This window comes from Bos taurus, chromosome 1 (assembly GCF_002263795.3).
Source record: "Bos taurus isolate L1 Dominette 01449 registration number 42190680 breed Hereford chromosome 1, ARS-UCD2.0, whole genome shotgun sequence".
NCBI classification, from domain to species: domain Eukaryota; kingdom Metazoa; phylum Chordata; class Mammalia; order Artiodactyla; family Bovidae; genus Bos; species Bos taurus.
In genome coordinates this window covers 78,939,509-78,963,414 of record NC_037328.1, presented here as the reverse complement: position 1 = coordinate 78,963,414, position 23,906 = coordinate 78,939,509, and the positions used below count along the sequence as shown (strand labels likewise).

General features: G+C 40.0%; 1 protein-coding gene across 10 annotated transcripts in view; it reads left to right on the top strand.

Moving 5' to 3' along the window:
* LPP (LIM domain containing preferred translocation partner in lipoma) overlaps nucleotides 1-23,906 on the top strand; it is a 757,855-nt gene that overhangs the window by 230,612 nt on the left and 503,337 nt on the right. For all 10 annotated transcript variants that reach the window (XM_005201494.5, XM_015471873.3, XM_059884788.1 and 7 more), the window contains one exon: nucleotides 10,485-10,685. In XM_005201494.5, the coding sequence (XP_005201551.1) occupies nucleotides 10,493-10,685 (193 nt within the window). In that variant the 5' untranslated portion in view covers nucleotides 10,485-10,492. The remainder of the gene's footprint in view (nucleotides 1-10,484; nucleotides 10,686-23,906) is intronic.

Sequence of the window (23,906 nt, the reverse complement as noted above, 5' to 3'; positions counted from 1 at the left end):
ATTGATGAGCTAAGAGGAGGATTATGGATGATTAGGAATCTCCATGGCTGACTTTTACTTGTTTCTGGCTAGTTCTACAGTCAGGATCTTCCCTAGACTTGAGTTTGTAAGTAGAGTTGTCATTTGCATTCATCTAATAATCCAGTCCAATTGGGCCTCCTCGCTGGCTCAGTGGGTAAAGAATCTGCTTGCAATGCTGGAGGTTTGGGTTTGATCCCTGGGTCGGGAGGATCCCCTGGAGGAGAAATGCAACCCACTCCAATAATCTTGCCTTGGAAATCCCATGGACAGAGGAGTCTGGTGGGCTACTGTAGAGTCACAAAGACTTGGACCTGACTTATGAGTAAATGCGAACAGCACAAAATAGTCCAATCACATCATTTTTAGGGGCAGCCACTGTGATCCCATAGAAAGCGAAGGTTGCACTATGAGCTTGTGGCATAGCTGAGACTGGGAGCTGGGTCTGAATTCAGAAGCTCAGGTATCTTCCAGCTGAGGACCAAGGTGTAGAAAAGGATATCTATCTGTAGTCTAGGGAAGGATGCACAGTGTACCACTGTAATAGTTCCAGAACTCTGCTCAGGGTGGCAGCCTGGCTGGCAGGAGAGTTTGAGGGAGAATGGATACATGTATATGTATATCTGACTCCCTTCCTTGTTCACTTGAAACTCACAACATTGTCAATTGGCTATACCTCAATACAAAATAAAAAGTTAAAAAAGAAAGCAGTTTTGAAATTCTAGGAAGGCACTGACTTTTATACAAAGAGGGAAGATTGTTAAAAATCTCCAAAGGTATAGGAAAGTGTTATTTAAATCTTAATCACTTAAGTGGAGAAAATGTTGCTAAGTACCTGAATCCTAAACTTAAGTCAGCCCTCAACTGCTTCTGATGTTTCGGTCACAAAGCAGTCTCTCAATTCTTCAGTCTCTCAATTCTTCCACCAATAAAATAGTGATGTTCATACCTGTCCCTTCCTTCAGTGTCATTCATTTATTCAGCAAACATTGACCAAGAGCCAGGCCTTAGGTTAATTGCCAAGGGAGATTTAGTGAATGCAACATGATTTAAAGATTAATATAAATACTCTAAGTCAATTGCTTCCAACCCTTGAATCAGAATACATACATAAAGATTCCCAGATGAGTCTAGTGTGCAGTTTTGAAAACCACTTCTTTAAGCTTGTAGCATTTGATATTAGATAATACCATGTAACAAGTGACTGGTTGTTTTTTGAATTTTGGTGAGCTATGTAAATGTTTGACAAAGCATACACTATTGATTTTAGAAAAGAAGCAAAACTTGAGCAAACACTAGTTCATTCTATTTTTGTGGATGACCATGAGTTGTCATTCACATTCTATCTTTAGAGAGGCTTGGTAACTTTTTTAGCGTCAAATGTCACTTTACCTGTAGCCCTAAGTGTTCCCACCCGTAGAGGGAGGGTCTTGGTTATCACGTGGGCTTTTGCAGTTGTTCGTGTTTCATGTTTCCTTGTGTCTAATCAGTTTGGCCAAACTTTCAGTTTGTAATCATGGCTCATGGAAGTTAGGTTTGGCAGAACAGAATGGAGAAGACATTTCGGCAAGTAGGATGCAGGAACCTGGAATGGATATAAAGCAAAATCTCCTAAGTGATGATTTCCTTTGGATTTCTTTTCCCTCCAAACAAACAGGTAGTACCATGGTGTGAAGTTCATAGATTTTGGGTCCAAAACTTGTGTCCAGGCTTCAGCTTGGCTATTTGTTAGCTATGTATCCTTGAGCAAGTTATTTAACTCTTAAAGCCTTACTTTCTTGATCTGCTAAATATGGAGAACGGTAACCCCACCACATATAATTGTCAGGATGAATATGTTGCAAGTAGGAAATTGGCATATAGTACATTCTCAATGAGGGTCTTCTTTGGTGGCACAGTGGTAAAGAATCTGTCTGCCAGTGCAGGAAACTCAGAAGATGCAGGTTTGATCCCTGGGTCCAGAAGATGCCCTGGAGAAGGAAATGGCAACCCACTCCAATATTCTTGCCTGGAAATTTCCTTGGACAGATGAGCTTGGTGGGCCACTGTCTGTGGGGTCACAATGAGTTGGACACAACATAGTGACTGAGCACAAGCATATCCTAAATAAACACTTGCTATTTATTGCCAGTCTGTAGCTTTCTTATAACCTCTGAACAGTTAGGAGGAGTAAAAACAAAAGCAACAGAGTGGCAATAAGTGAACCTATCTAGGTTCTTCTTAATTGCTTTGCATTTGATGACAGTTCCTGAAAGTCTAGTGCTTAGGGAGCCCCAGCTCTTTAACTCCCATCAGCAGAGGCATCTTGCTTAGTTGAGGGCCACTTCTCTTGTTTTCCTCTTTTCTGATGGTGTTTGTGTATTTTCAGGGCCTCTGTGTAGATCTTCCTTTTCACTTCTTGCTTTCATGATGATTATGTACTTAGAGTGAAACCAATCTAGAACCAGAGGAAGTAAGAGCAGGGTAAGTTTTGGCCCAGCAAAACCAGCTCTCACCAGTGCTTATCTTTGTGTTTACCAGGGGTCTCTTTCTGAGAAGCTGAGAAACCCCAGGGAAATGTTCTAGTTTGCCCGTTCACTAAACTTGTGAGGTTTTCTCAAACTCATTTATCAAAATGAAGGGCTGTAATTAAGATTTCAGAGAAGGAAAGCACTCTAGAATATTAGAGCTAATTGGGACTTTACAGACATTCATTCTGCAAATGAGCATCCTCTCTCGTTAAAGGTCACACTGGCAGAGCTGAGACTAGAACTGGGGTCATCGGGACTCTTTGTGTATACTATTGTATTTTTCTCCTTCCTTGGATCCATTCTGTGTGGATTTGTTTTTTTTCTTTTTTTAATATATCAGGTTTTCGCTCCTGTCAGATTCCTGTTCAAAGATAAATGTTCTAGCCTTTTCTTTCTCTATATAAGACCTTTGAAAAGCAAAGCTCATTTAACCTTGCCAATCTTTTCTGCACATCTTCTAAGCCCCTCATTTCAGTTTAGCTGGTCTGCTCCCTTCCTACAGGAATGCCTTACTTCTTCCTCCAGTTCACAGAATTTTCTGGCATTGTCCTTTGGTTTGTTTCATTTATCTTTTGGAGCCACCTAGCTTTCAGACTCCTTGCTCATGGCTACTTCTATGCTGGATCTTGTGACATATGCCAGTGTTTTTGTTTGTTTGTTTGTTTGTTTGCTTGTTTTGTTTCTTTTTGTATATCTTGATGTTGCTCTTTTTCTGTTTTCACATATAAAATATATATCTTCCTCAGGTAGTCTTTAAACTCCTTGAAAATAGGATGATAATCTGAATGATGTGAGTACAGGATGAGATTTCATTTTATCTGGAGCTCCAGCACTAGGCAATTAAATTTATTCATTCATTAAATTAACAGACTTTTTATTGAGTGCCTATCATATTTTAGGCCCTGAGATTAGAGAATGATAATTACTTCTGCTCTCAAGGATTCAAGAGTTTAGTTTGTGATACAGGCAAGCAGAGAGGCAGACTGACAAGTGATGTGTGTGGTGATGACAGTATTCCAGGTGCTGTGGAAATGTTGTGAAAGGGGACACAGCTTGAACTGGAGGTTGGAGAATGTGAATTATATCTTAAAGGACTAGTAGGAAGTGATGCTCAGAATCTAAATGATACATAGTAGTTGAGATATCAGTTTTAATGGAGAGGTATCTTGGATAAAAGGGAACAAAGATAAAACCAAGAAGAAATTGATGAATTTCCAGCAGAATATAAATACCAAAAAATGACCTCAAAAGAAGTACAATTTTTTTACAATTATTGTAGAAGTTCTTGGAAAGATGATTCAGCTTTATCATTAAAGAAAGTATCATATTTAGATGAATTTACACTGAATTCTGATAAACCTTTGAAGATCAGATAGTCTTAATCTTACCATTAAACTAATCCAGACAGTAGAAGAGGCTACAGAACTCCCATATCTAAACCAAATAATGATAAGTAAAACAAGTAGATAAGTAAAACAAGTGCCTGATGGACCGAGGTTCCTGACATTGTACAGGAGACAGGGATCAAGACCATCCCCATGGAAAAGAAATGCAAGAAAGCAAAATGGCTGTCTGAGGAGGCCTTACAAATAGCTGTGAAAAGAAGAGAAGTGAAAAGCAAAGGACAACAGGAAAGATATAAGCATCATCTGAATGCAGAGTTCCAAAGAATAGCAAGGAGAGATATCAGAGAGCCTTCCTCAGTGATCAATGCAAAGAAATAGAGGAAAACAACAGAATGGGAAAGACTAGAGATCTCTTCAAGAAAATCAGCGATACCAAGGGAACATTTCATGCAAAGATGGGCTCAATAAAGGACAGAAATGATGTGGAACTAACAGAAGCAGAAAATATTAAGAAGAGGTGGCAAGTTCTTCTTTTGTACAGAAGAACTGTACAAAAAAGATCTTCACGACCCAGATAATCACGATGGTGTGATCACTCACCTAGAGCCAGACATCCTGGAATGTGAAGTCAAGTGGGCCTTAGAAAGCATCACTACGAACAAAACTAGTGGAGGTGATGTCAAATCCTGAAGGATGATGCTGTGAAAGTGCTGCACTCAATATGCCAGCAAATTTGGAAAACTCAGCAGTGGCCACAGGACTGGAAAAATGTCAGTTTTCATTCCAATCCCAAAGAAAGGCAATGCCAAAGAATGCTCAAACTACCTCACAATTGCACTTATCTCACATGCTAGTAAAGTACTGCTCAAAATTCTCCAAGCCAGGCTTCAGCAATACGTGAACCATGAACTTGCATTTGTTCAAGCTGGTTTTAGAAAAGGCAGAGGAACCAGAGATCAAATTGCCAACATCCACTGGATCATGGAAAAAGCAAGAGAGTTCCAGAAAAACATCTATTTCTGCTTTATTGACTATGTCAAAGCCTTTGACTGTGTGGATCACAATAAACTGGAATATTCTTCAAGAGATGGGAATACCAGACCACCTGACCCGCCTCTTGAGAAACCTATATGCAGGTCAGGAAACAACAGTCAGAACTGGACATGGAACAACAGACTGGTTCCAAATAGGAAAAGGAGTACATCAAGGTTGTATATTGTCACTGTGCTTATTTAACTTATATGCAGAGTACATCATGAGAAACGCTGGGCTGGAAGAAGCACAAGCTGAAATCAAGATTGCTGGGAGAAATATCAATAACCTCAGATATGCAGATGACACCACCCTTATGGCAGAAAGTGAAGAGGAACTAAAAAGCCTCTTGATGAAAGTGAAAGAGGAGAGTGAAAAAGTTGGCTTAAAGCTCAACATTCAGAAAACTAAGATCATGGCATGTGATCCCATCACTTGATGGGAAATAGATGGGGAAACAGTGAAAACAGTGGCAGACTTTATTTTTTTGGGCTTCAAAATCACTGCAGATAGTGATTGCAGCCATGAAATTAAAAGACGCTTAGTCCTTAGAAGGAAAGTTATGACCAACCTAGATAGCATATTCAAAAGCAGAGACATTATTCTGCCAACAAAGGTCCATCTAATCAAGGCTATGGTTTTTCCAGTGGTCATGTATGGATGTGAGAGTTGGACTGTGAGGAAGGCTGAGCACCTAAGAACTGATGCTTTTGAACTGTGGTGTTGGAGAAGCCTCTTGAGAGTCCCTTGGACTGCAAGGAGATCCAACCAGTCCATTCTAAAGGAGATCAGTCCTGAGTATTCATTAGAAGGACTCATGCTGAAGCTGAAACTCCAGTGCTTTGGCCACCTCATGTGAAGAGTTGACTCATTGGAAAAGACCCTGATGCTGGGAGCGATTGGGGGCAGGAGGAGAAGGGGACGACAGAGGATGAGATGGCTGGATGGCATCACCGACTTGATGGATATGAGTTTGGGTAAACTCCGGGAGTTGGTGATGGACAGGGAGGCCTGGCATGCTGCGGTTCATGGGGTCGCAAAGAGTTGAACATGACTGAACGACTGAACTGAACTGAACTGAAAACAAGTAGAGGAAAAACATAAGAGAATGATATTCTTTATGATTTTATGTACAAAAATTCTTTGTAAATTAGCATATTTAATTCATCAGTATACCAAAAAATCGTGACTGTGACTGAGTAGGATTTTTCCCTAGGACAGCAAAGCTTAGTTCAATATCTGGAAATCTAAGACATCTATCAACACAATTAGTTACATATATAAGTTAAGGGAGGGGAAAAAAAGATGATCATATCACTGTATGCTAAGAAGGGTGATGCAGAGATCCTAGAAAGGGATGAGTAACCAAGGAGATCAACATTTATTCACTCACCCATTCATGCATAGCATATTTTTCTAAGGGCTTCCCGGCCAGGCATTGTTGGGGCAGATAGGCAAGTGATAAAATAGCGTATATGTGACTGTTATAAGTATGAAACAAATACCAGAAGAGCCCAGGAATTAAGCTACTCTTTTTGGATGGAGTTAGGGAAATGTTCACAGCATCAGAGACGTTTCAGCTGGGTCAAGGTGAAAAAAAACAAACAAAAAAAGGTTGGTGGAAGATTTGATAGAAAGTAATGATAGCTTATGGTGATTGATGTTGCATTTGTGATCTCCGAAGAAGAACGTGATTTCGCTTTGGGACCAGGAACCGGTCTTGACCACTCAAGAGCTTTTGTGTAGCAGAATTTTATTAATGTATAAAAAGGACAGAGAAAGCTTCTGACATAGACATCAAAAGGGGGCCGAAGAGTGCCCCACTGAGTTTTATCAAGGCCGTACATACTTTTTCCAGACCCACTCTCACAACATACGTCTCAAATTAACAAGATTAGAACTAACAGTAGAAAGGTCTTACCAGACCCACTCCTAGAACGTAAGTCTTAAGATTAGTCAGAACTTTCCTGTTAAGAAAAAGAAACATGTCCTCAAGCAAGATATATTGTTGTTATATTATCATTGGTACAGAGTTTAAGGAAAAGCAAGATGAGTTGTTTTGTTGTATAATCATTAGCTCTGGGCTTAAAGAAAACACACACACACACACACACAAACATTTTATGTGGCTAAGATACAGGAGTGTAGAAAAAAAAAAATTGTGCTTTTCTCTTCCTCACGAACCCCAGACCCCTTTCTCCTCCTCACAGACCCCAGACTTCTTATCAACCTACCTAAGAATTAACTCTCTCAATAATGGGAGTTATATAGCATTGTAGATGGTGTACATAGCATGAGCAAGTCTTCAAGGTCATTAAATTTCATTATAAATCCTGAGAATGGTGTTACTGGGCCATTGTTAACATACAGAAGAATGGTTTGGGAAGATGCTGTTAAGGTCTTACGCAGACAGATACTTAGCCAGACCCTGGCACTCCTTTGAGGTCCCTGGGGTTGCCTCCATGGGGAGTACAGTTTTAGGGTAATATATGGTGCTGGGGATAACAGAAAATATGGTGAGGGGCATGGTTTGCATATGGATGCTTACATTTTCTTTTTCATAGTCTCCCAGAAGTTGCCTATTCCTTTATATCTACAGAATTTCTGAAAAGGCCAGGATTCTTCAGTCAATTGGCAATGTGCAATTGCTTTGGAAATGTGCCTCTTTGCTTTAGAAATCACTGTATCCCATATTAACCCATTTTTAAAGTTCCTATTTTGGAATAGCTTGAGATTTATAGAAAATTTGCAAGGATAATATTAAGCCATTTAAAAAATCTACAAATAACATTTATATTACAAATGTGTGTGATGCATTAAAATCTTCAAATCTTTATTTTATCCTACTTGTTCCCCGCTTGTATTCATTTTAGTCTGACTGAAAGTAAAACAGACACTTTAACCCCTTTTAGTAAAAGACTGAGGCTCAGTTAAACAAATAAAGCCAAAATTAATGTTTCTCAACCCTGAGACATGAGCTTGGTTTTGGCATTAAAAAAAAAAAATCTCATAGACTTTAAAATGTGCAGCCAGTTTTAAGAACCAGGAATAAACCCAAATTCATAGTTGTTTTTCTGTATCGGTTTTGTGCTGGGCTTTAATGATTGTTTCAGGGTACATAAAATACGGTCCCCGCTCTTCTGAGGAACTGAACTGTGTACAAAGCATATGTATGAGGTGCAGGAGAGGAAGGGAAGAGAAGGCCCTGCGACCAGATTGGGAAGTCAGTGTCACCACCATAGGCTTAAGTAACAGCAGACTCCTTATTCCTATGTTCGAGGCTTCCTCATTGACTCCTGTCATTCTCTTTGATCAGAGAGCTACATCTCCAACAATTTTCTTCTCTTCACTTTGCATAGCATTTAACAGTATATAAAACTCTTGAAGACTATTATCTCACTGGTTGTCATGAAACTCTGTGAGAGCAGGGAGCAAGGGTCCCTGGGACACCAGATGAGGGAAGCAGAGCTTCTCAAGGCCATGCCACCCCTCCTGGCGTAGTCTAATGCTACCCAGGTCACCCTGGGCCCAGCTTCCCCCATCACCCTTATCTCTCCACGGCCATACCACGTTCTGACCCTGCATTTTCTCCTGAGTTTCCCGTGTTCTTTGCTTCCCTAGTGCTCAGTGCTAAAGAAACTGCCTGTCAATGCAGAAGACACAGGAAACGAGGGTTCAGTTCCTGGGTTGGGAAGATCCCCCAGAGGAGGAAATGGCAGCCCACTCCAGTATTCTTGTCTGAAAAATCCCATGAAAAAAGGCGCGCTACAGTCCATGGGGTCGTACAGAGTTGGACACGACTGAGCAACTGTACACATGCACACATGCACACACACACACACACACACACACACACACACACCAGTGTTCTTTGTTGTTACAGACATCTGGAGGTAATCATGGAGCCCTCTCAATTAATTCAGCCCCAGTAATAAATTACAGGGTGGATTTGGGGCTGGAGAGGGTGAGGAAAGCTTCCGGGCCTCCCCTTGCTGGAGAGCTCTTGCAATCAGAACTGGAGAGCCCTCCTCAGGGAGAGAATGTGAGGTTCAGCCCCAGCCTGCGTGCTGCCTGGAGGGGTGGTTGGTTTATCCTGACACCAAGACATCGTTTTTCTTTCCTCACAGAGCATATTTTAGTCTGAGTAGGGCAGTCCCTGGGCTGGCTGTCGTATCCCCTTCCTAATTGAATTTTTCCTAAAGATCCAGTATGGTTTGAGCTCACTGATGGGCAGAGCTCCTGATGGGTGTCATGGGGGGCTGCCCTGTGCTCACAGGGGCTGAATATTTTAGCCCCTGGCCGTTATGCAGCAGTACCTTTCTCAGGCACTGTGGCAAACACTGCCCCTCTCCCCAGTTTCCAAGTACCCCTTGGTGAGCACCAGTACTGCTTCTTCCAGAGGCATCATCTCAGTGTCCTGCCGTGTACTAGTCATCCCCTTGTTTCAAGAATAAACCTCAGATGATTCCTTAATGCCTGCAGAATAAATTCAAAGTCCTCAAGTTTGCACACAAAGCTTTCAGTGCTTTGGTTCCACCCCACATTTTTAGTTACTTTGCTAGCTGCTTTTCCGTTTTCCCCCTCCAGCCACACTAAATTGAAGTTCTGTGTACTTTTCCTACCTGTGCAACGTGGCCTACGTTATTCAGGCCTGACCTCTACTCAGCATTCAGAGCTCAATCTGAAGGTCACCTCATTAATGAGGTCTTAGTTCTGCTCCCTGCAAGAAGTAATTTTACCTTTTTCTGCATCTGAGTAACACTTTATTTTTTACCTCACTTAGATAATATATGTATGTATGTATGTGTTGATTGCTCAGTCATGTCTGACTGTTTGTGATCCCATGGGGGGGCCAAGGCTCCTCTGTCCATGAGATTCTCCTGGCAAGAATACTGGAATGGGTAGCCATTCCCTCCTCCATGAGATCTTCCTGACCCAAGGATGGAACCTGGGTCTCCCACATTGAGGACACATTGTTTACTGTCTGAGCCACCAGGGAAGCCTCACTTAGATAATATCATCATTAATTGATGTGGTAGTCATTTTAATAGATTGTTAGAGGATCAGATGGCTGGATGGCATCACTGACTCAATGGACGTGAGTTTGAGTGAACTCCCGGAGTTGGTGATGGACAGGGAGGCCTGGCGTGCTGCGATTCATGGGGTCGCAAAGAGTCGGACACAACTGAACTGAACTGAATGAAATTGAAGCTTTTTTTCCAGCCTTACTGATATGAGATTCTCCTACCATAGAAACTTCTTAAGGCTGGGAACCATTTCTTGCTCATATCTATTTTCTGAAGAATGCTAGGCACTAAAATAGGTAACTGTTGGAAGAGAGGTATTCAAGATGGGTTGAGGGGAGTGTTCAATTTTTCTCCTCCTTCAGTTAAGGTAGTTTTTCTCATAACTCTCCACCTGCTCCTCCTTCTTCCTTCCTTCCTTCTTGCATCATCTCAGAGTCTGTGTTCAGAATTTCATTAGGTGTGGATTAAGTAGAAACAATAATGAAGCGAAGAATACTGCTCTCATTTTTGTGTTTCTTTAAAAGCAACTGTTTGTTTCTTTTTACTTCTAGATTCAACAATGTCTCACCCATCTTGGCTGCCACCAAAAAGCACTGCTGAGCCTCTTGGCCATGTGTCTGCACGGATGGAGACCACCCATTCCTTTGGGACCCCCAGCATTTCAGTGTCCACACAGCAACCACCCAAGAAGTTTGCCCCAGTCGTTGCGCCAAAGCCCAAGTACAACCCATACAAGCAACCTGGTGGTGAAGGTGAGTGTGGGCATTGCAGAGGTGGCTGCCTACAGCAGGAGAGGTCAATATAATAAAAGTGATTTGTAGGACAGTGTTGCATTGGGAAAATAATTCTGTAGTATGGTCATCATAGTACAGAGACTGTCAAACATTGAAGATCACCTAGTAACCACCTATGCAACTCTTCTTTTGGGCATACAGGTTGAAATCTGTTAGGGGTTATCTGACTGTGGTTTTGGCCAGACCTAAAACTAGAACCCTCATCTCTTCATTCATAGCTCAGTGTCCTTCTATTGCAGTATCCTCCACCCCCATCCCATCATCTTGTAGAAATGTGCCTACCACCCAGTATCCCCTCCCTCTTGCCATCGGACAAGTGTCCCACATGCTACCAAGCAGTGGTCTGATGGTGGGTCTGTTTGAAGTGACCCTGATAAGGCACTTAGACTTTTTTTTCCCTTCTCTAGTTATTTTGTCTAGATTGTTATTTTGTCTCTTCATTTTGGGGGAGAGGTAAGATGAATTTCCCTCTAATATGAAGAGAATAAAGACAGTCCCTCTTACCGAGAATGAGGCAGAGCTGTGTGGAGGGCTTAGTAGTTAGGACAGTCAGTGCACACTTGAGGGTCAGGATGGGGCAGGTTCTGCATCATGTGTGAGAGGGAGGGGAAAACAGGTGATGGTCGCGCTTCAGACGCCTTCACTCGGAGTGCTGTGAATTCTAGTGAGTTGGACCCGTGGCCGAGTCTTTCTGTGTTGAGATGCCCCATCCTGTCATCATCCTTTATGAGGTCCTCTCACTGCCCCGCTGGTTCTCTAGGGACACTGGCTTCATCTCTGATCCTCTGCAGCTCTTTGCTCCACTCTGTTCTTTCTTACCATGCCACCTCACCACCCTTTTGTTCCCTGTCACAACCCTACTTGTGTCACCTTCTCCAGTGTCTGGGCATGACCTGGATTGCAGGTAATCGGAAGTAATCTCTTCCCTGGGTTTCCACATGCATCGTATTCTGACGGTCAAATTCCTACTTCTTTTGTTTCTCCTCCTGCTGTCCTTCATCTGCCACTGTTGACCAGATGGTCTGTGTGAGGCACTCTGCTTGTTCATTGTCGTTCTGTTGCCTTATCCTGTAACTCTATGAACCCAGTGCTTTTTCACATCAAAAAATGGGAACTTAGAGACAAGAGGTGACACTCTCTGTGGTTCTGAAGTGAGGCTATCGTCCTCACCCAGCCTGCTGTGCTGCTCGTCCCCCTTTTCTTGGCATATGTGGCACTTGGGCCCCATATGATGGTGACACCTCCTCACTTCCTTATAAGAATGTAAGCTTTGTTTCCCCATTTAAGCAACAAGATATGGTTTCTCACTCATCCTTATGTTCCTCTTGGCTCTTATTATGCTACTGTGTTTTTAGTGGGAATGGTTGTGTGTGGTCAAATGTATGTCTGTATCTTCTTATGTGTATATATATTTGGATGGGTGGTGGATGGCTGGATGGGTGAGTGCACTGCTCAGTAATTCTCTTGCAATAAACAGTTTGGAACGTGGCATCCTCTCTCAAAGCAACTCAGTCTCATTGAATTTCTGAAGTCTTGAGTCTTTCTTGCAATTCTGCCAGTCTCTCTTTCTTTTTAATATAACCTTTTTTGAATACGTAAAGGAAGAGATTTCTCTTGCATATATGCATTTTAAAGGCAAACATGGATAAAGGTTCATGGATATTCAGACTTTTTAAAATGTAGCTCCGTCTCTTCATCTGCTGTATCTTATAACACGATATTTGTTAGAAGTGTAAGATTTACTTTCCTTTATATTTAATTTAAATGTTAGTGCATCTTCTGTTGCCCTCAACATTTTTATAATTCATGTTACTTTTAATTTTTAATACATTTTTTAAAGTTTATATGCATTTTCTTTTTCTTTTTTGGTCCATTTAGAATGTTCTGTACCATTAGTGAAATCCCCAGGTAGTAGGTAACACAGTTTTCATTTATAGGGTGAGTTGATGATGCCAAGGTCTTGTTAGCTCACCTCATGCTATCCTTTGCCTCTATGTATACTGACCCTCAATTTTTCGCCATAAAGCCTTAGCATTCATAGCTTAATTCAGAGCCTGACTTCCAAGAACTTCAGCCATGAAGACAGTGTAAAACTAACAGAAATCATAGCCCACCTTTTGCTGGTGTCAAGGTGAAAACCTGCAGTGCAGAGAGTGTAAGTGATTTGTTTGAAGATGGATGACCTGGTTGTCATCAAGTTGGTCATCAGGTCCCCTTTGTCTGAGTCCAGAGTTATCAGGCCCTTGTATTATATTCTAGCAAGGACTCTTTCCCTGCACTGTAGCCTCTATGCATCTCATACAATCCTTTGCACAACTGTCCTTCTAATAGATTTGCTTGAATGTGGGCCTGTCTCCTTTGGGAGATTCAGACCTTTTGGAGGTGGGGCTGCCTGACTCATGCCTTTACTCCCAGCAGCATCCAGGACACCTGACACACAGCAGGTACTCAGTGATGTTTGCAGTGAGAGTTAAGCTACGGCACTGTGAACCTGCTTATCCAGGTTCACATTCAGGCTCTCAAATACTTTTCAGGGCTTATGGTTCTGTATGGGTTATTTTTACTTCCTCTCCCCTTTCCTTGAGCTTGGTAGCCTAGGATTTGTTTAACCACTGCTACCTTGAAGTTACTGATTACATTTCTCACCCTGGTCTTATGTCTGTAATCTCTGGGGTTTGCTTTCTCATTTTTAAATTCTGACTGTGAAAGTTGAAAAAGTACCCACATGTTTTCCACATCAACTTATATTTATGTGATACCATATGTTATAATTTTCTTTTATAAGGTATTCCACTAATAACTTTCTCTGAAGGGCTTTGGCACATTTAAAAGTGGGGTGTACTTTTTTTCCCAGTTAGTAGCTCTTTAGGCCTTAGGGTTTTGTTATTTTGCTACCATTGTTCTCATTTATCATTGATTTTTTTTTCCCCCAACAACTGTGTGTCTTGGAATGCCCCTGCATTTCCCAATGCCTTTCTGTGTCTTGTACTATATACTTATGAGCCCATGTATATTTTTTATTGTTTTGTCTTCTTGCAAATTTTACCATGTTAAGTGTCTGTGTATTTTTTTATGGAATGATTTTGGTATGTATGTGTGGTTTTATCTCTTTACCTTCTCTTCTAGACTGGTGAGGGAATAAGGTGACATGATTTTTCTTTTGGTCTTTAAAGTACTAGCAGTAGTGTTCTTTATCTTGTAATCTGGGCCGTCTCTCTGCTTCCAATTTGCAAACATTTCCCAAAGCCTTAGACTTTGATGGCAGTTGCTGCTGCTGCTAAGTCGCTTCAGTCGTGTCCGACTCTGTGCGACCCCATAGATGGCAACCCACCAGACTTCCCCGTCCCTGGGATTCTCCAGGCAAGAACACTGGAGTGGGTTGCCAATGATGGCAGAACAGGGTATAAATCTTGCTTTTTCTATCCTTGGTAGATACTAAAGAAAATGATCTGTTTTCTTTTATTAATACATTGTTTTATGAAATGATTTTGAAATTTTCTTACTATTTTAACTCTGGCAATTGGAAATTCTTTTTCTCAATAATTTGGCTGAATGAACTGTGATCATATTTTGTGTTCCTTATTACAATAGATTATAATACAGAAGGATTTGTAAAGTTTGTAGGTTTGTAAAGTCGGAGTTATCTTGTGGTCTGGAGTTGACTTTGTCCAATTTCTGAAATTTCTTTTAAAAATATTTTTTATATAAGAGTTTTAAAAAAGTGAATCCATAGGATACAAATTCCACATGATCATTTTAGTAGAATTCCTTTTGTTTGTACAATCCATTATAATTTTTCTACCACTTCCATATTCATTGTTATCTAATTCTCAAAAGACTGTTCTTATTGTATGTAGCTCTCTGAGTTAGATGGAACAGATGGTATTGCAATTATACCAAGTGGTAAACTACCCAAAGTGAAGGGTATTACTCAATAATTATTCAATAATATGTGATTATTCAACTATGTGATTATTATTCAATAATCACATAGTTGATAAAATTGTAAAGCTAGGCTCTATTTTTTATATCTAGGGCTCTTATTGATTTTAGAAGGTTCTATTTATTAGAGATTGGGCTAGATAGCCTCATCTATTTTGAATTCATTATTTTATAATTTCATGATTTTTCTTTGAAATTAATTTCAAAATGGTTGCTTTTTAAAAAAACTTTTCCTATGTATATTACCTTATATGCTTCTGTATAATATAAACAAAGCCTCTGTTTTCAAGCTTTGCCTACACTGCTTCACCTAGACTTGTAAGGTCACATCAGAATAGGTGAAATAAATTCTATTCATTGAGGATCCTAAGCTTGGAAATTTTTTAGTAGATCTCTCTGTGTTTTATTCTACCTGAGGTTCCCAATCCATCCTGTGGAGAGGGAGTAGTTACTGCCTGTTGCTAACCCGAGGTAAACGTAGTACTGAGAACAAAATGCCATCTTAAACAATTGGTCTCCCATGATGGAAATGGCAGCCAAACTTGTTTCCTTTCCACTTTCCTGCCCAAGCCTTTCTTCATGTTTTAATCACAAAGTCTTTGAGCAGCAGAACTAGAAAAGAGTTTGAAGGTTTTCTAGGGCAGTTCTTTCACTTGTCAGATGTGAAAACTCAGTCTGAGAGGGAAAAGAATATCTTCCCAAGATTACCCAGGAGTTTGGGGCTGAACTGGCTCTAGAACTCAGGTCTTAAATGTGCTCATTCCATTAATTCTCCGCTGTCTTAGATTGGAAGAGACAAAATTGGAGCTTGGTTCCTAGGAATTGCTGAGTCTTTGATTATTGCTATTTGGTGTTGAACTGGCCCTTAGTGATGTGAAGTCATGTAACCTGGTCAGGCAGGACATATTTGTTTTTTCAACAGATAGCAAAAATGTGAGTGAAATTGATGGCCACTTATGGCAATGTATTTGAAAAAGTAATTTGGAATGGATTATTTCTGCCATTTTTAATCTTGTGCATATAAACCAATTTATTGCTGCTTTGACTCTTGAGAGTCCCTTGGACTGCAAGGAGATCCAACCGGTCCATTCTAAAGGAAATCAGTCCTGAATATTCATTGGAAGGACTGATGTTGAAGCTGAACCTCCAATACTTTGGCCTCCTGATGTGAAGAGCTGACTCATTTGAAAAGATCCTGATGCTGGGAAAGATTGAGGGCAGGAGGAGAAGGGGATGACAGAGGATGAGATGGTTGGATGGCATCACTGACTCAATGGACATGAGTTTGAGTGAACTCCAGGAATTAGTGAGGAACAGGTAAGCCTGGCGTGCTGCAGTCCATGGGGTTGCAAAGAGTTGGACATGACTGAGCGACTGAACTGAACTGAACTGAACTCCTTTTGCAGTTAGTGAAAGCTTTTACTTTTTATTCCTGAAATAATTGGAAGTAGAAAATGTTTAAGGACTAATGTGAACTCTGAGCAAGTCGTTTCTGAGTATTTCTGCTCGACCTGCACTCTCTGTCTCTGGAGTCCTCTAGTCTCTTCCCTGGTGTGAAAGGTGAATCTGGCCTGTGGCTTTGCAGGTACAAAGGGGAAATGTCATCTTTGTATAGTTCTAACGGTCCTTTTAAATCGCCAGCCATCACAGAACACTCACAGCTTCTCAGGCTGTTTGTTATAACTGTGGTCTGTCAACAGGACAGTCACAAGTTCACTGAAAACACTCAAGTTTGACTGGTGTGCCCCTTTTCTGGTTCAGGGAAAGCATCTTTAGCCTCATCTCTCATTGTGGAGTATAGTAAATGAGTTTAAATTTTCAGAGACTGGGGTGGGGGGGGCGGATAAGCTATGTATTCTTTAAAGGGTCAGATACTAATTGTATTCCTTTGATCTTTACATGGCATCTTCCTGAAGAGAGAAGAACTTATAATTCTTTGTATGAAATCAGATTTTACTAAATATTCATAAGCCTTATTGACACTCAAAAGAGCCAAGATTCAGTGCTGACTTGGTGATCAGGGCATTTACATTCAAGCCTCAGTTTCACTCCTTGACCTTGGACATGTCATTTTCTGTTTTATGTTTTCTTACTTTATAAAACTAGTTGGTAATATTAATTATCTTATGAGGTGGTTTTGTGGATCAGATATAATGAGTGTAAAAATGTTTCACAAACCATAAAATACCTTACAACTCTAGGAATTACTTTTGCATTCTCATTTAACAATCATTTACTTAAAGCAGAATTTGCGCCAGACAGACACTCTTGTAGGAGCTGAAGTAATGAGCCAAATGGAGACTGATCTCTGCCCTTGTAGAGTGTATTCCTTGCTGTAATAAAAATAACTAATTGCTTTGATTAATATTAAGTAATATTGATAAAATTATTAAATAGTATTTAATAAATGCATTTCATAATTTTATACAGACCATTACTAATAATTAACTAATAATACCAGTAATATAAGATTAATAAATGTATAGCAGTATAAATACAGTTATTAATAATATTCATAAATACTGATAAACAGTAAAAATTCTAATATTAGTGATAGGGATCTTAGTGCCTGAATATTATATTGTTATACAATTCTTGAACCAGGATAAATCTTAAAAATCATTGAATACATGTTCGTTTCTCAGATAAGGATAGTTACTTCCATAATACATTTCTAGGAGGTATAGGACTTTTGCTCTAGGAATGCTGTAAATAGCAAATCAAAATTGTTGAATACAGGCAGGGGTTACTACCTCAATTGTGAAACCTCAGCAAGGTCAGGTGATTGTTCAGTATCACAGAACAGTAAGTGGTGAAGCTGAGTCTGGATCTGGTGGATCCTTCCGTGATTATTGTAGTTCTGTGTCACTGAAGGGTTTGGGGTGACTTGCTTATAATCTCCAGTGATAAAATTAATGTATGTGCACAGAATGGATTAAATGTTTTAGGACAAAAAGGAATTCCTGAATTGTTGACAAAAATCTCTTATCTTATAACTTGCCACTTAATTAACTGCTGAAATGAATGCCTTAAGAAGGTGGTAGATTTTTCATCCAAGTCTGACTCCAAAAACTGTGAATAATGCAATATTGTGTGGTGAGGTGCTCTTTAATCTTCTTCCTTTTTAAGTTATATAAATGTGAAGTACAATTTTCACTCCATATTTTAAATAAGAAGAAAGTTTAATTTCTTGTTCAAGAATAAAAATAAATAAACATCTACAGAAGGCAATGGCAACTCACTCCAGTATTCTTGCCTGAAGAATTCCATGGATAGAGGAGCCAGGTGGGCTATGTCCCATGGGGTTGCAAAAAGTCAGACATGACTTAGTGACTAAACAATGCACCCATTAAACCAGCTAAAAAGAAAAATCACATCATTTGCTGGTGAGGGTGTGGAGAAGCTCTCATACATTGCTGGAAGTTGTATGTAAAATAGTATAACTAGTCTGGAAAACTCTTCTTGCAGCTTTTTTTTTTCTTTTTAAACCAAAGTGAATGTCTACCAGAGGGGCTTCCTGGTGGCTCAGTGGTGAAGAGTCCACTGCCAATGCAGGAGGCTTGGGTTGGATCGCTTGATCAAGAAGATCCCCTGGAGGAGGAACTGTCAACCCACTCCAGTAGTCTTGCCTGGAGAATCCCACGGACAGAGGGGCCTGGCGGGCTATAGTCCATAGGGTCACAAAGAGTAGGATATGACTTAGCAACTAAACAGCAACAACGACAAATGTATACTAGCCATGTGATTTAGTTGTCGTACCCTAGGGGCATTTAATCCAGAGATATGATAACTTATGTTCACATAAACTCTTATACATGAATGTCATAACTTATTTTATAATGGCAAGATACTGGAAACATCTTAAATGTCCTTCAGTCGGTAAATGTTTAAAGAGACTCTGATCCATCCATCCAAGCTATTTATTAATCAGAAGGAATGATTTACTGATACATGCAGCAACTGGATTCACCTCAAGGGCATTATGCTTAACGAAAAAGGAAAAATCACTCTGGAAGGATTACATATACCATATGATTCCATTTATAAGAGATTCTTGAGATGATGAAACTCTAGACATAGAGAGTCATTTAATAATGGTTGTTGGGGGGACAGGATGAGGGGTGGACTGGTGCAGAGAATGGGTGTTCACATTAAGAAAAGCAACGGGGAGTTGGTGGTGGAAGAGTTGTGTATCTCTCTTGTGGTGGTGGTTACATTAACCTGTACATGGGTTAAAATAGCCTAGCTCTAATATACACAAAGGAATACAGGTTAAAATATGGTGAAAACTGAATAAGGACTCGTTAACAGTAATGAAACAAAGTCAATGTTCCTAGCTTTAATATTATACCTTTTCAGATGTTACCATTGGGAGAAGGTGAGTGAGTGGTTCTTGGGACTGTTTATATTATATTTACAACTTTCTGTGCATCTATATTTTAAAGTAAAAAGTATAACAACCATATATAAATAAATACATATAGATTTCTCAGTGTTTTTTTCTCCTTTTCGGAGTGCCATCTTTTATGCACCATTTGGAGATCATTGTTATAATGGTTTTTTAAAGCAGGCCAGTTGTCAGACTGACTTGGGGAACATTAAAAAAAAAAAAAAAACAACAACAAAGAACACTGTCTTTGAGGCTCACATCAGTCCTACAGAATCAGAATCTCAGGGCATGGGTCCCAAGAGCCTACATTAAAACAAAATAAAACTTGTCAGGTAATTCTGATTGGGTCTCAAGCAAAATTTGGGAACTATTTGTTTATTTCAGTAACTTCGGGGGTCAGTCCTCTAATGCTCTTGAACTTTCTCCAGGTCCTATGCGTACAGATCCTATCCTTAATGACAGTAGCTGCGGAAGTCTTATGCTTCTTTTATCATGTAAACAATGTAGATTCAGGGACTCAGATCCTCCTTCACGATGCTATGCTTTTCCTCCTGTGCTTTCATCGTAAATACCAGTTTCCTGCATATGTTGTCCCAAGGAGTTTTAACTGGTTGCCAAAAACTAAACAAGATGTAAAAAAAAAAAAGAAAGATTCTTCTAGAATGCCTCAGCAATGCTCAAACTTCATAATAGAACACTTGCTCTTGTATGATTTCAGGTAGCAATGCCTGAAATCTCAGCTGATTTGGGGTCATGACAGGCCTATGTAAATCATCTATAAATAGATTCATTATGAATATTATAAAAATAAACCTGACACCTAAGCCTTTTGGCAAATATACCATATAAAGAAATCATGCCCTGAAACAATGATTGACCCTAGGAGCTGTAAAAGAAAAAACAAATCATGGAATGATGTTTTTATCCTCCTTCCTTAGATTTACAGTGTCCAGAGACTGGATGGCTAGGAATAGCACCAGGGACAGAGGAGGGCAGGACCCTGAGCTGTGACACCCTGAGCCTGCTGTGTGCTTTGACCTTCCAGCATCTTTTATTATCCATTCTGTATGTTTTCCTGTGTCTTGCTGGTTTCAGGCAGAATAGATTGTCTGCTAGTCAAGATAAACATGCAATAGCAGATGTTGCAATCTGTAAATTAAGTGAATTAAAGGACATGAAAGATGTGGTGTTGGAGGGATTTGGGAAAGCTTCAGAGGGAAGGAGACATCTGAGCTGACTCTTGGAGAGTGAACTAGTTGTTAGCCACACAGGAGAGGGTGGCAGACAGCATGGCATGCCAAGCAAAGGGAATGGCATGTGAACACAGAGCAAGGTATCCCTTCTGACCCTTGTAATTTTCGTAGCTCTTTGCTGACGTCCTTAGGCAGTGCATTGAGGCTCCTGCTAGCTTTGCAATATGAGCAAAGTAACTTCACTCTGAGTAGACTCAACATCTCATGTGCTTTGACACATATCTCTAGGAATAGCTCCAGAAGGGTGGCTAGCTACAGGGAGGAAATACCAAGAAGCAAAAGTATAACAGTCTTATTACACTCTGGACAAGAGCTACTATGCTGGTGATCCTGGCCAGAATGGTCCAGCTATTTCTCTCCAAGAGTCTATCATGCTTGAGAATGAAATGTTTCTATATGCAGAGATGCTAAGACCATCTCTACATGTCTACATCTCTAAGGTATCTCTACATCTCTAAGACAGAGGCAAAAACCAAGTCTGCCTTTTAATTCTCCCCAAACTAAGTTAAAGCAGTCTGTTTCCCAGTCAAATACTCACCCTTACGAATGTGAGATGTGAGCCAACTATAACTTTGTTGTTGTTGTTGTTCTGGTTTATCTCTTTTTTGGGTGATCCTGAGAAAATAGGAAGCAGCAAGAGGGACTTTATTATGAAATATTCATTACAACTTGCAACTTTAAAGATGTGTGTGTGTGTGTGTGAATTGTTTCTGAAGCATTTTCCCACGTAATATCTCACTTAATTACTGCTATATTCTGTAACATTATTATGGTTCCTTTATTATTAAGGTTCCTAGAGACAAATGAAAAATCTGAGATTCAGAGGATTCAGGATGAAGCTTATAAATGGGCAAGCCACATTTGATCAAATTTGCATGTTTTCCCTTCAGTAAACCATTGGTAATGTAGAATAACCACTGCATAATCATTGTTGACTATTGCTATTACTGATACAATTTCTCTGGGAGAATTTTGTTCTAAGAATGTGGGAGACATTTTAGTGGACTTACCTAGTCTATTTCTCCAGAAGGACACTCAGCTTCATTCTTTTTTTTTTTTTTATTTTTAAAATTTACAATATTGTATTAGTTTTGCCAAATATCGAAATGAATCCACCACAGGTATACATGTGTTCCCCATCCTGAACCCTCCTCCCTCCTCCCTCCCCATACCCTCCCTCTGGGTCGTCCCAGTGCACTAGCCCCAAGCATCCAGTATCATGCATCGAACCTGGACTGGCGACTCGTTTCATACATGATATTTTACATGTTTCAATGCCATTCTCCCAAATCTCCCCACCCTCTCCCTCTCTCACCGAGTCCATAAGACTGATCTATACATCAGTGTCTCTTTTGCTGTCTCGTACACAGGGTTATTGTTACCATCTTTCTAAATCCCATATATATGTGTTAGTATACTGTATTGGTGTTTTTCTTTCTGGCTTACTTCACTCTGTATAATAGGCTCCAGTTTCATCCATCTCATTAGAACTGATTCAAATGTATTCTTTTTAATGGCTGAGTAATACTCCATTGTGTATATGTACCACAGCTTTCTTATCCATTCATCTGCTGATGGGCATCTAGGTTGCTTCCATGTCCTGGCTATTATAAACGGTGCTGCGATGAACATTGGGGTACACGTGTCTCTTTCCCTTCTGGATTCCTCAGTGTGTATGCCCAGCAGTGGGATTGCTGGATCATAAGGCAGTTCTATTTCCAGTTTTTTAAGGAATCTCCACACTGTTCTCCATAGTGGCTGTACTAGTTTGCATTCCCACCAACAGTGTAAGAGGGTTTCCTTTTCTCCACACCCTCTCCAGCATTTATTGCTTGTAGACTTTTGGATCGCAGCCATTCTGACTGGCGTGAAATGGTACCTCATAGTGGTTTTGATTTGCATTTCTCTGATAATGAGTGATGTTGAGCATCTTTTCATGTGTTTGTTAGCCATCTGTATGTCTTCTTTGGAGAAATGTCTATTTAGTTCTTTGGCCCATTTTTTGATTGGGTCATTTATTTTTCTGGAGTTGAGCTGTAGGAGTTGCTTGTATATTTTTGGGATTAGTTGTTTGTCAGTTGCTTCATTTGCTATTATTTTCTCCCATTCTGAAGGCTGCCTTTTCACCTTGCTAATAGTTTCCTTTGTTGTGCAGAAGCTTTTAACAAGTGGTGCTGGGAAAACTGGTCAACCACTTGTACAAGAATGAAACTACAACAGTTTCTAACACCATACACAAAAATAAACTCAAAATGGATTAAAGATCTCAACATAAGACCAGAAACTATAAAACTCCTAGAGGAGAACATAGGCAAAACACTCTCCGACATACATCACAGCAGGATCCTCTATGACCCACCTCCCAGAATATTGGAAATAAAAGCAAAAATAAACAAATGGGACCTAATTAAACTTAAAAGCTTCAGCTTCATTCTTAACCTGATGTTTTCCGTTGCCCTATGAAAGATGGGTATCATGACCCTCAGTATACAGAGACTGTTAGACAAAGCGAAACAACCAGCGCAGGGCAAAGGTGGGACTTGAATCCTTGTTTCCTGATTCCAAGTCCAGAGCTTTTCCTCTGCACTACTTTGCATCTTGTGTTAATGTTATGAATAGTTTTTAAAAGAAAACTCTCACACTTATTTTTCCTAATCTTTACCAGAGATGTTTGAAGTAGAACTTGTCCAAATAACATGTGAAAATTATTTAGAATCACCTGTGCATGAGATGGTGTATCAAAGTATAAAACAGCCAAGGTAATCTCTGTAAATCATCATCAAGAAGACAGTATTTCAGAGAGCCTTTGGAATAACCATTTGAAATAGCCATTAATTCCACTGAATTATGTCATCTTGCTTAGACTTAGATGTCATTGGTAGTTTTATTGACATTAAAATGAAATTAAAATGACATTTAAATTTGCTGATATTTTGTTATTGATTTGTTACTATATAATAATGACTTGTGGTTTATTAAGTGCTTCCTTTGTTAAAATTATTTACTGAAAAAGAAATCTCCAAGTTAGATGATGTGTATCTATAAACATCACTATCTGAGGTGTTATACATACCTACCCAGGGCTTCCCTGGTTGCTCAGCTGGTAAAGAATCAGCCTGCAATACAGGAGACCCTGGTTCAATTCCTGGGTTGGGAAGATCCCTGGAGAAGGGAGAGGCTACCCACTCTAGTATTCATGCCTGGAGAATCACGATGGACAGAGGAGCCTGGCAGTCTATGGAAGGTCGCAAAGAGTCAGACATGACTAAGCGACTAAGCACCACACAGCACGGCATATACCCACCCAAAGCTCAGTAGACTGAATTTGCATCTTCATATCTCACCCTCAGCGTTTTTCTTCAGTTTCCCTACTCAGCCCAATTCAGATGCATCTTATGCCGTTTTTATTCAATAGAACTCTCTAGTAGATAGGGGAAGAGTAAAAACACATGCTAGCCCTTAAGCAGTTTATATTTTCATTAGAAACCTGACGTATGAAAATAATCAGGTAACTCACATTATAAAGCTATAAATTCTGTTTGTGAAGTGACTTTATGGCTAACTTCTCAGAGAGTTCAGAAAGAAGAGTTTACT